At 40.2% G+C, this 14,450-nt stretch overlaps 1 protein-coding gene across 1 annotated transcript in view; it reads left to right on the plus strand.

The window, feature by feature from the left end:
* Positions 1-14,450, plus strand: part of LRP2 (LDL receptor related protein 2) — a 200,754-nt gene that overhangs the window by 37,320 nt on the left and 148,984 nt on the right. The window contains exons 2-4 of the mRNA XM_059167105.1: positions 738-851; positions 3,034-3,156; positions 10,463-10,579. Of these exons, the coding sequence (XP_059023088.1) occupies positions 738-851; positions 3,034-3,156; positions 10,463-10,579 (354 nt within the window). The remainder of the gene's footprint in view (positions 1-737; positions 852-3,033; positions 3,157-10,462; positions 10,580-14,450) is intronic.

Raw genomic sequence — 14,450 nt, forward strand, 5'->3', positions numbered from 1 at the left:
TATATATCCTCATCTTTGTTACATATTATAAATATTTATCTAAATCACTTAAAAGTACTACATAACCATTTTAATGAGTTCTTAATATGTCAAAATAAAGATACAAGAAAATTTTAATCCTTTCCTTATTATTGAACATCTAGAAAGTTTGCAACTTACTGTGATGTTGTGATTAAAAACTCCAGACATAAATCTTTGTCTAATTCACTGATTAGTTCCTTAGGAGGGGGGGGGGAATATCTAAAAACAGAGGAACTAAAGGGGATGCCTGGGTGGCTTAGTCAGTTTAATTAAGCATCTGCCTTTGGCTCAGGTCATGATCCCAGGGTCTGGGATCAAGTCCCTCATCCAGCTCCTTGCTCAGCAAGGAGCCTCCTTCTCCCTTTTCCTGCTTGTGCACTCTGTCTTTCTGATAAATAAATAAATAAATACATAAAATCTTTAAAAATAAAGGGACTAAGAATAAGCAAGATATATGCTGTCAAATTTCTTTTTAGATTGATTACATCTAGGTACACTCTGTAGTCAGCTGTGTACAGAAATGACCTCTTCCCGCAGACCCTAAAATGGATAAAATAATAATCATTATAAAAACATTTTCCTGATTTTGTAAACAATTCACATTCCTTTGATGACTAATTCATTGCATAGTTTTTCATTTTATAAAACATTTGTATTTCTTTGGTTAAATATCTGTGTGGGTAAGTTTTTCAACTGGTTTTCTTTTGCTTGTGAAGTTGCAGAATGTGGAAGTGAGCATTTCCGCTGTGAAGATGGGCAGTGTATCTCTGCATCCTGGAGATGTGATGGGACCAAAGACTGCTTAGATGATTCGGATGAATTTGGCTGCCGTAAGTGAGGAGGGGCTCTTTTCAAATAACAGAAGTACTTCCTGGTGAATTCAGCTGTATCAAAGGCAAAGAACTGTGCCTTTAGTGATAGATAGATTTGGGACTGGGCTTAAGTCTTTTGAGATCTCTGTGGTTGAAGAGAACTGATGGCATTAAGCATTCCATTAGTTCCTTTTGAGGGAGGGGTTCAATTCACATCAGTTTCTCTCTTACCCATGACCTTGACCATGGCCATGACCATGACCATGACAGGAAACAAATTTGTGAGTAGTTTTCTGAAGCCTATAAGCCTGTTTCAGATTATTCACTCTGGAAATTTTGTGGACCAACTGTGATTTGTAATGCAAGGAGGAGTCTGGTTTTGTATAAAGGATGTAGTATAATTTAGGTAAATTGCACAAAAAGATCACAGAAGAGGCTAGTGTGATTTTAGGTTTAAAAAAATTATAGTTCTCATAACTGGAGGAAACGGACTGAGGGCTGCTGGAGGGGAGGGGCTGGGAGAGATGGGGTAACAGGGTGATGGGCATTAAGGAGGGCATGTGATATAATAAGCACTGGGTGTTGTAGATGAATCACTGAACTCTACCTCTGAAACTAGTAATACATTATATGTTAATTAGTTGAATGTAAATAAAATAAAATCTAAGAAGAATGAAATCCATTGAACTTTTCAGAACCTCAAAAATTATAGTTAAAAGCATAGTAGTATTATAAACCCAAAGTTTAATGAAAAAAATCACTTTTTTTAAAAAAGATTTTATTTATTTATTTGACAGAGATCACGAGTAGGCAGAGAGGCAGACAGAGAGAGAGAGAGAGGAGGAAGCAGGCTCCTGCTGAGCAGAGAGCCCGATGCGGGACTTGATCCCAGGACCCCGAGATCATGACCTGAGCCGAAGGCAGCGGCTTAACCCACTGAGCCACCCAGGCGCCCTGAAAAAATCACTTTTACATGTATTTCTTCATTTAGTTCTCTTAATATTCCGGGGTAGGTTTCAGATTAGGAAACAAAGGTATAGTGAAGTTAATTCATCCATTGAAGGCTTCTTTCCTGCACAAATCCCAGCCCTTAATATCTGTTGCTTTCTCAGCTTGCTGTATGTGATTAGTTGTAGTCCTGTAATTTCTTTCATTCTGATTTTGTGAAAGACAAGGGTTATCATCCAACACTCAAGAAATCAGGTGAAAAATTTATTAGTTTTGAATTGTTGGTCATCTAGTGGACAACGGAACAAACTCTGGTGTGTCGTTTGGATCATGATGCATTTGAAAATGAGAGAAGGATGAGGAATAGGTCTGTACAGTACTTCTCAAACTTCCATGCACAAATTGAGTGCCTGGGGATCTTGTTAAAGTGCAAGTTTTGCATCCATGTTTGGAGTGGGACCCGAGAGTCTGCATTTCTACAAGCTCCCACGTGATGCTAGTGCTGCCAGTCTGTGAATCACATTTTGAGCAAGGGAATAGCTCTATTTGTAGAGACATGGTTATGTGTTATCCATTCACTTCCTCTGGGCTTCCCAGGTTCATTTTTAGGTTAAATACTAAGAGCAGAAAAGCAAGAAATGCGTATTCTGGGATAGAGGAATAAATGAATAGGTATACAAACATTACTTTAGAAATTGTTAATGTAATAACTATGTTCCGTAATAATGACCATAACAATGGTGCCAATGACAGTAGAGATAGCAACTAACATTATACTGCACTTCCACGTTTATTATTTAACTGATTTTTTATAGCAAAGAATGAGACAAATATAGTTCCCATTTTACGGTGTGTACATGGAAGCTCAAACTGCCAAAGATCATAAGGCAAGAAAATTGTAGAAATAATAATTATTCAATTCAAAACATTTCACATAATTTAACAATAACTCATGGTTAATTTTTATTTAAATTTAATATAGTTTGTCATAGCTTTGTATGGATATGTTTTGGCTTTTTGTTTTATTCTTTGTAGTTGTGTGTTGCTTTGGATTGTCAGTTTGTTGTGAGGCCATTGCTGAGATTATTTGGCATTGAATGCAAGAGTCCACAGATTCTTGCAGGGGATTGTTTATTATATATAGCAAATAGATTAAGCTGGAGTTAACATAGATTCTTTTGAAATAAACACTGCTTGTTGGCATAGTAGGGTGACTGTTCGACATAATGAGTCCTTTTCTTAATTTTTTTAGCTCCCCCTTCTTGCAAGTCGAACCAGTTCCTGTGTCAGGGTGAAGGTCTGTGCATCCCTAACCTCTGGGAGTGTGACGGTGACCAGGACTGTGAAGATGGCTCAGATGAACATCAGCATTGTCGTAAGTGTTTATAAGAGGGATTTTGTTTTGGCCTCCTAGACACCTAAAATCTAACCTGTTATAAAAGCAATAACAATGGGATGATTTAAAAATGCTGAGTTGGAATTTAATCGACAGAAGAACCTATGCTGCCGTCGCACTCAGGGTTAGAGGATACTGAGAGTCTGAATGTGCCGAGGAGTTATAAACGTACCCCAGCTGTTTGGAAATAGGATAGGTTCCCAATATATATATATTTTTAAAAACTTTATTTATTTATTTGACAGAGAGAGATTACAAGTAGACAGAGATAACAAGCTGAGCAGAGAGCTGGATGCGGGCCTCGATCCCAGGACCCTGAGATCATGACCTGAGCTGAAGGCAGTGGCTTAACCCACTGAGCCACCCAGACGCCCAGGTTCCCAATATTAAATTAAGATTGTGTTACATTCAATAAAGAGACAAAACATTTCATGGTATCTATAGGTGGGGTCTTCCTTTGTGTGGTTGGCAGTGGGATGGATCCTTTTGCTCCTGCAGTGCACTCTCCATTAAAATCTCTCCATTCTGCCTCAGTGTTAAACTATCTTCTTGGTGATCAAGTGGAAGTGGAGCTAGTACTAGGTCTGTTGGAGGCAGTGTTGGTTATTGCTTCAGGGACTGCTGGTAGAGTCTGCATAGGATGAGCCGCAATGAGAAGGAATGGTAGCCATCGGGATGACCTGGGCAGTTGCTGCATTCCGGGGCACTGAGGAGGTTTAGGGCAGCAAACTGGGAGAAACTCTTAAATTCTGATTCCTTTGGGCTCAGACTGGAAAAGGATTTGACATGGGCGTAAATAACTTGGATGAGAGAGTCATCTTGGGGAAGCATTGTGAGAAATAAGCCATGTGTATCATTCTTTTGCTTTCTCTGTTAAGGATATTTATATAATTTAAAATTATTCTGTATCAATGGGGATGTTTTTAGATGCAAAGAATTAAAAACACTACTCCAAAAAGTTAAGCAAAAGGAGAATTTATTATCTCACACAGTAAGAAACCTAAATCTAGTGTTGTTTCAGGGTTGATTAATTCCCAGTTTCAGTAACATCAGCCAGTTTTTCTCCCACTTTTCTGCTCTGCCTTCTTCAGTCGGCTGGCTTTCTGTGATTGCGTGAAGGCTGTGGAAGTCCTGGATTTTACATCCCTCTAATTCTAATCTGAATATCTAGAAGAGAGAATATGATATCCTTCCTCCATGTATATTTTTAAATGATACTCCCCTCCCCAACAAAAAAGAAGACCCCCAAATAAAAAAACCAAAGCCCTTTTTAGAAGTCTAGGTTGGACTGAGGTGGAAATTGGAGAGAAGATAGCACTCTGTCAGGAACCACCTCAGGCTCTTGACCCCAATTGTCCTGTGAAGGAGTCCAACTCGTCATTGTGTGGTGTTTACCTTTGAGCCTACTGCACATTCTGTTACAGTACATGCACACCCCACAAAATCATGGACACTTGTTTTCACTTTGTGTTGATTTTTAAGATGTCAGCCAAGATCCTGTTGGCATTTTTATAGTAATTGCTGACAAAGATCAAAGAAGAAACATGTTTTTGATGACTGCTTCATGTGAGAACTTGTTCAGTTGTTATGTGACTAGCAGTGGAGATTCTGTCGCCTTAAGTAGGGCCTGGATACATTTATAAAAGCTTGGAATTTAGCCCAGGCCTTTGGACTCCAGCATTGAGTGTGAACTCTTTTCAGTCAGGCCGAGGGTCTTTTGAGGAAGAGACTAGAAATCCCCAAAATACCCATGAGTTCGACTTTGATTTAAACCTAAAATGAAAACTGTATGATTAAGCAGCCTGTTAGGGCTTGTCAGTAGTGGTCAGGGGGTCTTTCAGCAAAGGGATGGTGATATTTGGGACAAAATGTTGAAGGGGAAACTAGCAAATTATGTAGGGCAGTGGAGGTGACAAATGACAGTTCCGAGGAAGGCATGGGCAGGAGCTAATCAAGGCCAATCAGGAGCATGGCATGTCCAGATGAGGTCCGGTTGTGTGTCAGGATGTGAGGTAGAATGGCGAAAAGAGAGACCCGATCTGAAAGAGGGAGATGGGGCATGGTATCTCAGAAATACTGACCAGTGGAATCGAAATTGTCAGGCATAGTAGGGCAACGGAAAAAAAACCTGTGTTTGTAGGAAACAATTTTCCTACCCCCTCAGTGGTCCTCCTGGGAAGAAGGGATCATCTGCAGATAGTGAGTACTCAGTGGGAACAGGATGGGGCTAGATCGTGAATGTCAGGAGAGCAGTGACTATGCTTTATTTAGATTGCATCTTTAAGACTTGTTATTTTGTCTAGCGGATAGTAGGTTCTTGATGGGTACTGAATGAATTAATGAATGATGGGTTACTTATCGTTTGGCTAGATAGGCCATTTTGGTTCCATTTTTCTCTTGCTTCCCACACAAAGTAGGAAGAAAGCTGAACTGTAGATAGTGATACTATGTAGTGGATGACCCCTTGCTAATAATAATACTTTTCAGAGGGGATACAGATTCCTAAGTTAGGACAACTTGGAATAAAGATATTTGGGAGTAGAGATGGAGAAAACTTGATGGCAGTAATTTATAAGCAATGTTACATACCACTTTAAATGACTGTGGATTTCCTGAGATAAATCTTGCATTTTTTTTTAAAGATTTTATTTATTTATTTGACAGAGAGAGAGATCACAGTAGACAGAGACACAGGCAGAGAGGCAGGCAGAGAGAGAGAGAGGGAAGCAGGCTCCCTGCTGAGCAGAGAGCTGGATGCGGGCCTCCATCCCAGGACCCTGAGATCATGACCTGAGATGAAGGCAGCGGCTTAACCCACTGAGCCACCCAGGTGCCCCAAATCTTGCATTTTTTAAAAGAAGATTTTGTATTTATTTGGGAGAGAGAATGAGAATGACTGTGGGAAGGTGTAGAGGGAGAAGGGCTTGATTCCAGGACCCTAGGATCGTGACCTAGCTGAAGGCACATGCTTAACTGACTGAGCCACCCAGGTGCCCCTAATTCTTGCATTTAAATTTTTTTTTTTTTTTTTAATTTGACAGATCACAAGCAGGCAGAGAGGCAGGCAGAGAGAGAGGTAAAGCAGGCTCCCCGCTGAGCAGGGAGCTCGATGTGGGGCTCCATCCCAGGATGCTGGGGTCATGACCTGAGCCGAAGGCAGAGGCTTTAACCCACAGAGCCACCCAGGCGCCCCATAATTTTTGCATTTTTAATGATAGAAAATTCTTCATTAGACATCCGTTAGCTACAAAATATGCCACTGCTGTATTCACTAAGGTCACTAGAGAACTCCTGATTATCAAGCAGAGTGTATACTTTTTCCTTTTTCATCATTGGATGAACTTTTCTGTTGCATTTGACTCTGGCAATCACTCTCTCCTTCTTGACACTAGTACCTTGACTGTCGTGACTCCTCACTCTCCAGTTCTTTCCTGAACTGCTTTGATCTGCTACCAAATCTGTGAGTATGGCTGTTACTTAGAGCTGTGCACTTAGCAGCTCTTCTTACTCTCCACTTTTCCAGGATAATTTCAACCAATCTTACGATTTCAGTGACTCTGGATAGGCTGATGTTACCCAAATCTATGCTTATGACCTAGATTTCTTGCCCTCACTTCAGTCTTGCATATTCTTGTATAGCTACCTGTTGGAGATCCTCAGGATTCTTCAAGTTCAAGTGTCCAAAGGAGTTAATCATCTTCTCCCCTGGCCTGGTTTTTCCTTCTATATTTTCTGGTCTACGTGAATTATCTTTTCATAGAAATTAACTTCAGAAAATACAACATCAGCCTCAAACTATTAGAAGTAGGCAGATCTAAGCCATTTTCCTTGTTAATCTGGAATATTATAAAACATATTTCATAATGAAGGCATCTTATTGGAGGAAATATAAAGATGGCTGTCAGTGACATTAAAGATGTAATCAGTTAGCATGGAAAGGATATCCTAATCCCTTAGGCACCCGAGCTAGAAATTTGGAATTATTCTTCATTCTTTTACCCATATTTAGTCACCAACTCTGGCCTAACATCTCTAAAAGTTCACCTCTCTCCTATTTTTATCATTACTGCCAGCAATCTTTTTTTTTTAAAGATTTTATTTTTTTGACAGAGAGAGAGAGGAAACACAAGTAGAGAGAGGGAACGCTCAGCGGGGAGGCTGGTGCAGAGCTCCATCCCAGGACCCTGGGATCATGACCTGAGCCAAAGGCAGACGCTTCATGACTGAGCCAGCCTGGTGCCCCATTGTCAGTTATCTCTTATCTGGGCGACTTCAACAGCCTATGGATTGGCCTCCCTGCCTCTAACCCTGTGCCTTCTCGGGTTCTCCCTGACAATGATGCTAGAAAGATTTGACTAAATCCCTAAAACATTTTTGTGTGTATCACCTCAAGAAGAAACCTCCAACTCCCTAACTTGGTTTATGGTGGCTTCTAAGCTACAGCTGGTGCTTACTTTTCCATGTCTATCACTTGGCCTTTCATGCCTTGAAATTTCCATGTGGGGTCACGTCAGTGCTCGTAGTTCCCATGGGCATGTCATGCAGAGTCCCTCTTTGAGCTCTGTGCATGCTGCCTGAATGCTCGTTGCTGGAGAGTCCTTTCCCCCTTTTGACCTAGCTAACCTAGCCGCCTCTCCTGTAGGACCCAGGTACGGTGTTACCTCTTAAAGACACTGTCCCTCTTCATGCTCTTATCTCAGAGTGAATTAGGCGCTCCTCCCTGATCCTTCTATAATTAATTCCTTGGATGCCCGTACTTCACTTTCATCATTGTTTTCTCATTAAGTCTTTGAAGTGTTTTCTAGAAAATAATGAGCTCCTTGAGGGTAGGGACTGTGCCTCATTCACCATTGTATTCCCATTGTAGGTATACTTTGTGGTGTGTAATAGGCCCTCAGTAGATGTTTATGTAACGAGTAAGTGACTCCTAGCCTCAGACTGGTTGATGGATCCATATAATTTTAATTTATCATTTCTCTATGTTTGAATGAGCTTTTATTTTTTATTTTTTTAAAAGATTTTATTTATTTATTTGATAGAGAGAAATCACAAGTAGATGGAGAGGCAGACAGAGAGAGAGAGAGAGAGAGAGGGAAGCAGGCTCCCTGCTGAGCAGAGAGCCCGATACGGGTCTCGATCCCAGGACCCTGAGACCATGAACTGAGCTGAAGGCAGCAGCTAAACCCACCGAGCCACCCAGGCACCCTTGAATGAGCTTTTATTTTTAAAAGATTTTATTATTTATTTATCAGAGAGAGAGAGAGAGCACAGACAGACAGAATGGCAGGCGGAGGCAGAGGGAGAAGCAGGCTCCCTGCTGAGCAAGGAGCCTGACGCGGGACTTGATCCCAGGATGCTGGGATCATGACCCGAGCTGAAGGCAGCTGCTTAACCAACTGAGCCACCCAGGCGTCCCATTGAATGAGCCTTTAGTTACTCCCTCCTAAACTTACCCTTTGAAAGTGTAAGCACAAAGTATAGAATTACTTTGGGCTTCAGTTTAAGAAGAAAGCCAAGAGACTTCAAATAATATTGGCACTTGATTTAGTTTTTCTTCATATTTTGTTTGAAAAGCTGTTTGGGAATAAAAAAAAAGTTCTTTAATTTTATGTGGAAATTGGCAATATACACTTAAGTATTATAGGGGCATTTTATGAGGAAGTATCCATCTTTTAGCCTTACTTAGATAAAACTGCGTCTACTCGGGGCAGAATCCAGATATGTAAGTGACTTCTAGAAAAGTTGCTCCATCCTAGTTTTATTAATACAAGGTACTGGGAGAAAATACGAAGTTGCACTGTCAAAGTGTCAGAAGTTGACTAGAAAAAATCTTGTTTGCTATTAAAGAATTACATAACAATTTATAATGAACTAATTTTATTAAACAAAGAAGGAATGAAATGACACGAAAGGTATAATCAGTTAAGCGTGGGAAAGGGTGCTAATTATGGATAGTTTTTAATGTCTTACTTATCACATGGTAACCTTTATATGTTTGAATCTTCAAGTATCAACTCTAAAGCGGTGATTGATTATCCACCTGTCTTTTACAAAGGTTTTTCTTAGAGTTAGATGATGGCATACCACTTAACTCATGCTTAATTTCACCAGAAAACCAAATTTTTTTTTTTTCAGAAAAACAAATTTTGCTGAACTTGAGTATCATTTCTCTTTAGAAGTATAGGAAACTGTGTAAAAATTCAGGGGAAAAAAATTTTACTTCCATTCGATGATTGTAATTTTTTTTCAGTGGAACACATTTTCCCCATTCCCCAAATCCCATGATAATTCCTGCCCTGGGCTCACAGAACAGCATTCACATGATGCTTGTACACTCAATTCCTTAGATGTGATCTGTTTTATCCAGAGGCAAATTTGTTAAACTACCGATGACTTGCTTTTGCGTAGTGTGATCAACATAGGATAAAAACAGGCTAGTTAAAGTTGTTTATAGAAGTGATGCACCTTCAATGTAGAAAGTACTCTAAAGACTACTAAAGTACTCTAAAGAGTACTAAAGAGATTTTTAGTACTCTAAAGAGTTCTAAAGAGTAGAGAGAACTCTAAAGAAAAAAATCACCCATATTTTTATCACTCAGAAATAATCACTGTTATAACCCTTTGGCATATATCCTTTTTGTTTAAACAAGTGGGGAATCTTACTGATCCCCAGCTCCTACATATATATGCAAATTTTTTCATTCCTTTTATCATATAGATTATTGTATTCTCAACACATGTTGATAATATAATTGTCTACACTAACATGCCTAAGTGTTGATGGGATTCCATGAGCATTTTTTTAAAAAAGATTTTATTTATGTATTTTAGAAAGAGTGAGAATGAGAGTGAGAGAGAGCACATGTATGCATGGGTGAGCCTGAGTGGGCGGTGGGGGGCGGGGGGAGAAAAAGGAGAAGGAGAGAAACAAACTCCCCTCTGAGTGTGCCCTCTGAGTATGGAGTCCCTGCTTTGGGGCTCAGTTTCAGGAGTCTGAGATCATGACCTGAGCCAGAATCAAGAGTTAGATGTTCGACCAACTGAGCTACCCAGGTGCCCCAATTCTGTGAGCATTTTAATAGTATCCTGATGATACCTTTACTTTTGCATTGTGAGCTGTCTACCTTGGTGTAGCTGGGTAACCTGCTTCCTGAGCCTATGAATTTTATGCTCAATATATTCTCCTGCCTTTGCTTTCACATTTCCTCACTCATCTTTGGTAAATGTCAGTGGATTGGTCTGTCTTTGGCAGTAATTATAAAGTAATATCTTTTCCCTTTCACAGCTGGGAGAACATGCTCAAGCCATCAAATTACATGCTCCAATGGTGAATGTATCCCAAACGAATACAGGTGCGACCACGTCACAGACTGCTCAGATGGAACTGACGAGAAAGACTGCCGTGAGTCCCTTACAGTCTTTGCACTGTATTTGCTTTCCCCCTTTGTCCCTTTGGCATTTTAATCAATTTGTTAGATTTGTTGATGGACAGAAATGCCTACAATATGCCTCTTGTTATTGAAATCTCTTGGCAGATTCTTTTGTGGATTAGAGGTGATCTTCTGATAGGAGGCTATTTTTAGCAAGACATTGTAAGTGTGTCCTGCCTTAGCACATCAAATTTCTGTATTTTTTTGAAGTAAGGGACTTTTAACATTAACATAGAATCCTGAGAGGTCACCGAATACATTGAATATAAGATCCAGTTTTGTCAGTTTGGGTTTTTAAAAAAATTATGATGGTGAATTTCTGGGTAAAACGTCTCATTAATTTTTCTGCTCTTACGGACTCAGCAATTTTTCAGTTTGGAAAACAGTTACATTTTGAAAATGGCGTTCTCCATTGGCGGCTTATTACATCAGTTTGCAGCTGATCACCACAAGATAAGGCATAGAAATCCCAGTATTCTATGGTCTAATGTTGAGATTTTTATCATAACCAAAATACGAGAATGCAGTCATGGTGTACCATGAACATCTTAAGTTTTAAGTAAGGAGTAATCTGTCCCTCTTGAGATTTATGGGGAATTATTAGATTACAAGAATATAGAAATGATTCTACTGTGTCAGTAGACCTTGTAGTCAGTCTAATCGAGGTCCATCAGTCCTGTGGTCCATCTATGTCTTTAGCTTCAGACATACCTAGTTTTGCTTAAAAGCCCTTGCAAACATATCACTTACAAGTTTATCCAGAACTCCCTTGAGTTTTTATGCATTTTTTCCCTGAATTTCATTTGACAGGCTGCATTTCATAAGTTTACCATGAGCTGAGTGATGTTACTTTCTTTTGCTCTTAAATTTGTGCTTCAAGCTTAGGGAGTTGTCTTAATATTTGGTATTCCAGTAATCAGTGGCTAGACTTTGTGTACCTCAGAAAACTTGATCACAAACTTCTTAGTTATTATGTCTCCCACTGAGATTTTAGTTTTAATTCATCCTTACGGGACACCTCCTCTACTGTTTGGTCATTTTGATTTGATTTAGTTTTCTGGCCTGTTCCTAAATTTCTTCCTTTGGTTCAAATGGTTTATTTTGTTTCCTTTTTTTTTTTTTTTTAAAGATTTTATTTATTTATTTGACAGAGATCACAAGTAGGCAGAGAGGCAGGCAGAGAGAGAGAGAGAGAGAGGGAAGCAGGCTTCCTGCAGAGCAGGGAGCCCGATGCGGGGCTCGATCCCAGGACCCTGAGATCATGACCCGAGCCGAAGGCAGCAGCCCAAACCACTGAGCCACCCAGGCGCCCCTATTTTAAGTTTCTTGATGAGAAGACCATCTTCTGTATATTTTGTTCCATTTCTCAGTCAGGTGCTATGCCCTTGGGAGGGAGCTAACATAAACTGGTTATGAGCAAATCATTCCACTATACTGTTCAAACTGTACTCTTCATGGAAGAAATACTAGTATATGTGAAAAGGAAAGGTCTGGGTCCAAACAGGTCCAGATTCATGTTGGATCCACATCATTATCACAGAATGCATTTTATTTTACTTTTTTAAAGATTTTATTTATTGAGACAGAGAGAGAGAGTGAGTGAGAGAGAGAGCACTAGGAGGAGTGGGGAGGGGTAGAGGCCAACTCCCCGCTGAGCAGGGAGTATGATCTGAGTTGAAGGCAGTCACTTAAGCAGCTGAACCACCCAGGCACCCCAGCACATGGAGCAGTTTAAGAAACACCTCTTCTCCTTCATGCTTTCTTTCTTTGAGTCTATTTTCCTTTGAGAGGACACTGTGCAATTTGTCTTTGTGTCTCTATTTCCCAGCAGAATTGCTGGTACAGTTGTATAATTTCCAACTTAAATGTTCTCTCGGAGAGAGATTATGTTGCCTCTAATTTGGGTCTCTTTTCTTTTTTTAAGATTTTATTTATTTATTTGACCAAGAGAGAGAGACTGCAAGAGAGGGAACACAAACAGGGGTAGTAGGAGAGGGAGAAGCAGGCTTCCTGCTGAGTAAGGAGCCCAATGTTGGGCTCGATCCCAGGACCCTGGGATCTAAGCTGACCTAAGCTGAAGGCAGGTGCTTAACAATGGAGCCACCGAGGCGCCCCAGGTCTCTTTTCTTTTTTCCTTCCTTCCTTCCTTCCTTTTTAAGCTTTTATTTATTTGACAGAGAGAGAAATAACACACAGGTAGGCAGAAAGGCAGGCAGAGAGAGGGGGGGGGCAGCAGGCTCCCCATGGAGCAGAGAGTCTGACAGGCGCTCCATGCCAGGACCCTGAGATCATGACCTGAGCCGAAGGCAGAGGTTTAACCCACTGAGCCACCCAGGTGCCTCCCCCCACCTTTTCACTTTGAAAATTTAGACTTAGTACTGGCTGTTATAAAGATGGTAGTGTCTGTCTGGATGTCACAAAATAACAAGTCCATGAGTCAAGGCCTCTCAGTACTTTGTAAAGCAAACAATAGGTTCTTCATTGTGGCAAGTGAAAAAATTATTTTTGATTAATAATAGTTGGGTTGCCTGGGTGGCTCAGTGCGTTAAAGCCTCTGCCTTCGGCTTGGGTCATGATCCCAGGGTCCTGGGATCAAACCCCGCATCAGGCTCTCTGCTCAGTTGGGAGCCTGCTTCCTCCTCTCTCTCTCTGCCTGCCTCTCTGCCTACTTGTAATCTCTGTCTGTGAAATAAAATAAAAACAAAATCTTTAAAAAAAAATAGCGATGGTTCACATATTTTATAGTATTTTATAAACTGCTAAGTGTTATATGAATTTTGGTTATTATTCTTAATTAGGTTCCTCAATGAGGACAATAGGGCAGGTGTTAGTATACTCTCACAAATAAAGAAACGGAGACTGAAAAGAGCAGAATGGCTCGTTCAAGGTTGTACAATGTGTGGCAGTGCTAGGGCTAAATCCAGCTTCTGGTTCCAAGTCTGGTGATCGCTTTTCATGAAGGACTTTATTTACAAAAGGAGAAAGTTCTAGCTTTTGCAAGTTTAAGAGAGAACCAGAGGCTGTGCCACAAGCCAACAGTCTGTGTCTTTATCCCTAATTTACAAGTGGATAAAAATGAGTGCTTTATTGGAAATGCAATGGGAATGAAGGAAATACTACTTTGGGGAAAATAAAAGGCAGCTGAAACAGACTGTTTGGATTTATTCCATGTGAACACCCTGCAGCCAAGTCTAAAGTCACCAGTACAACTGCCCCACGGCTTTGCCAATAGACCTTCCGGAAAAAAGCTGGCAGTGTATGAGTATGCCAGCAGCTGGTATAGAAAGGAATGAAGAAAAGGAAGTGAGTGAGCTTTATAAAATATCTGAGCAGGAATTTTTAATCAAGTTTTTATTTGTTTTTTTTTTTAATCAAGTTTTTATTTGTTTTTTTTTTTAAGTACAAGGAATAGGTGAAACAAGGATTTGTTATTAAGGAAAGAGAGCCAGATTTAGATGATAGTTAATTGCTCCTAGAATCCTACAAGTCATGAATCCTTCAGGACTCATAACCCTGAGATGAATCTGACACATGTAAATGGGTTTTATAATGAAGTATTCTTTCCTGTTTCTCTTCGCCTTGTTTATTTATCACTATGTGTTACTGATGCAGGAATACCAAAAAAAGTCTAACCAATCAGGAAACTAAGAAAAGAATCTTCATACTTCTTTGTGCTTTGATCTCCTGGCCACAGCCAGTTTGGGACAAGAAAGAAATGAATGGCCCGGGTCAAAGTCTTCAGAAAGTGCTAATATAGAGAGACAGATTGGCCTCATTTTGTTTTCCCTCTTTGTTCGGAACACTTGTGGAAAATGGGGAGGGAAATTGCCATGCACTGGGCAC

This window comes from Mustela lutreola, chromosome 3, assembly GCF_030435805.1.
Source record: "Mustela lutreola isolate mMusLut2 chromosome 3, mMusLut2.pri, whole genome shotgun sequence".
In the NCBI taxonomy this organism is placed as follows: domain Eukaryota; kingdom Metazoa; phylum Chordata; class Mammalia; order Carnivora; family Mustelidae; genus Mustela; species Mustela lutreola.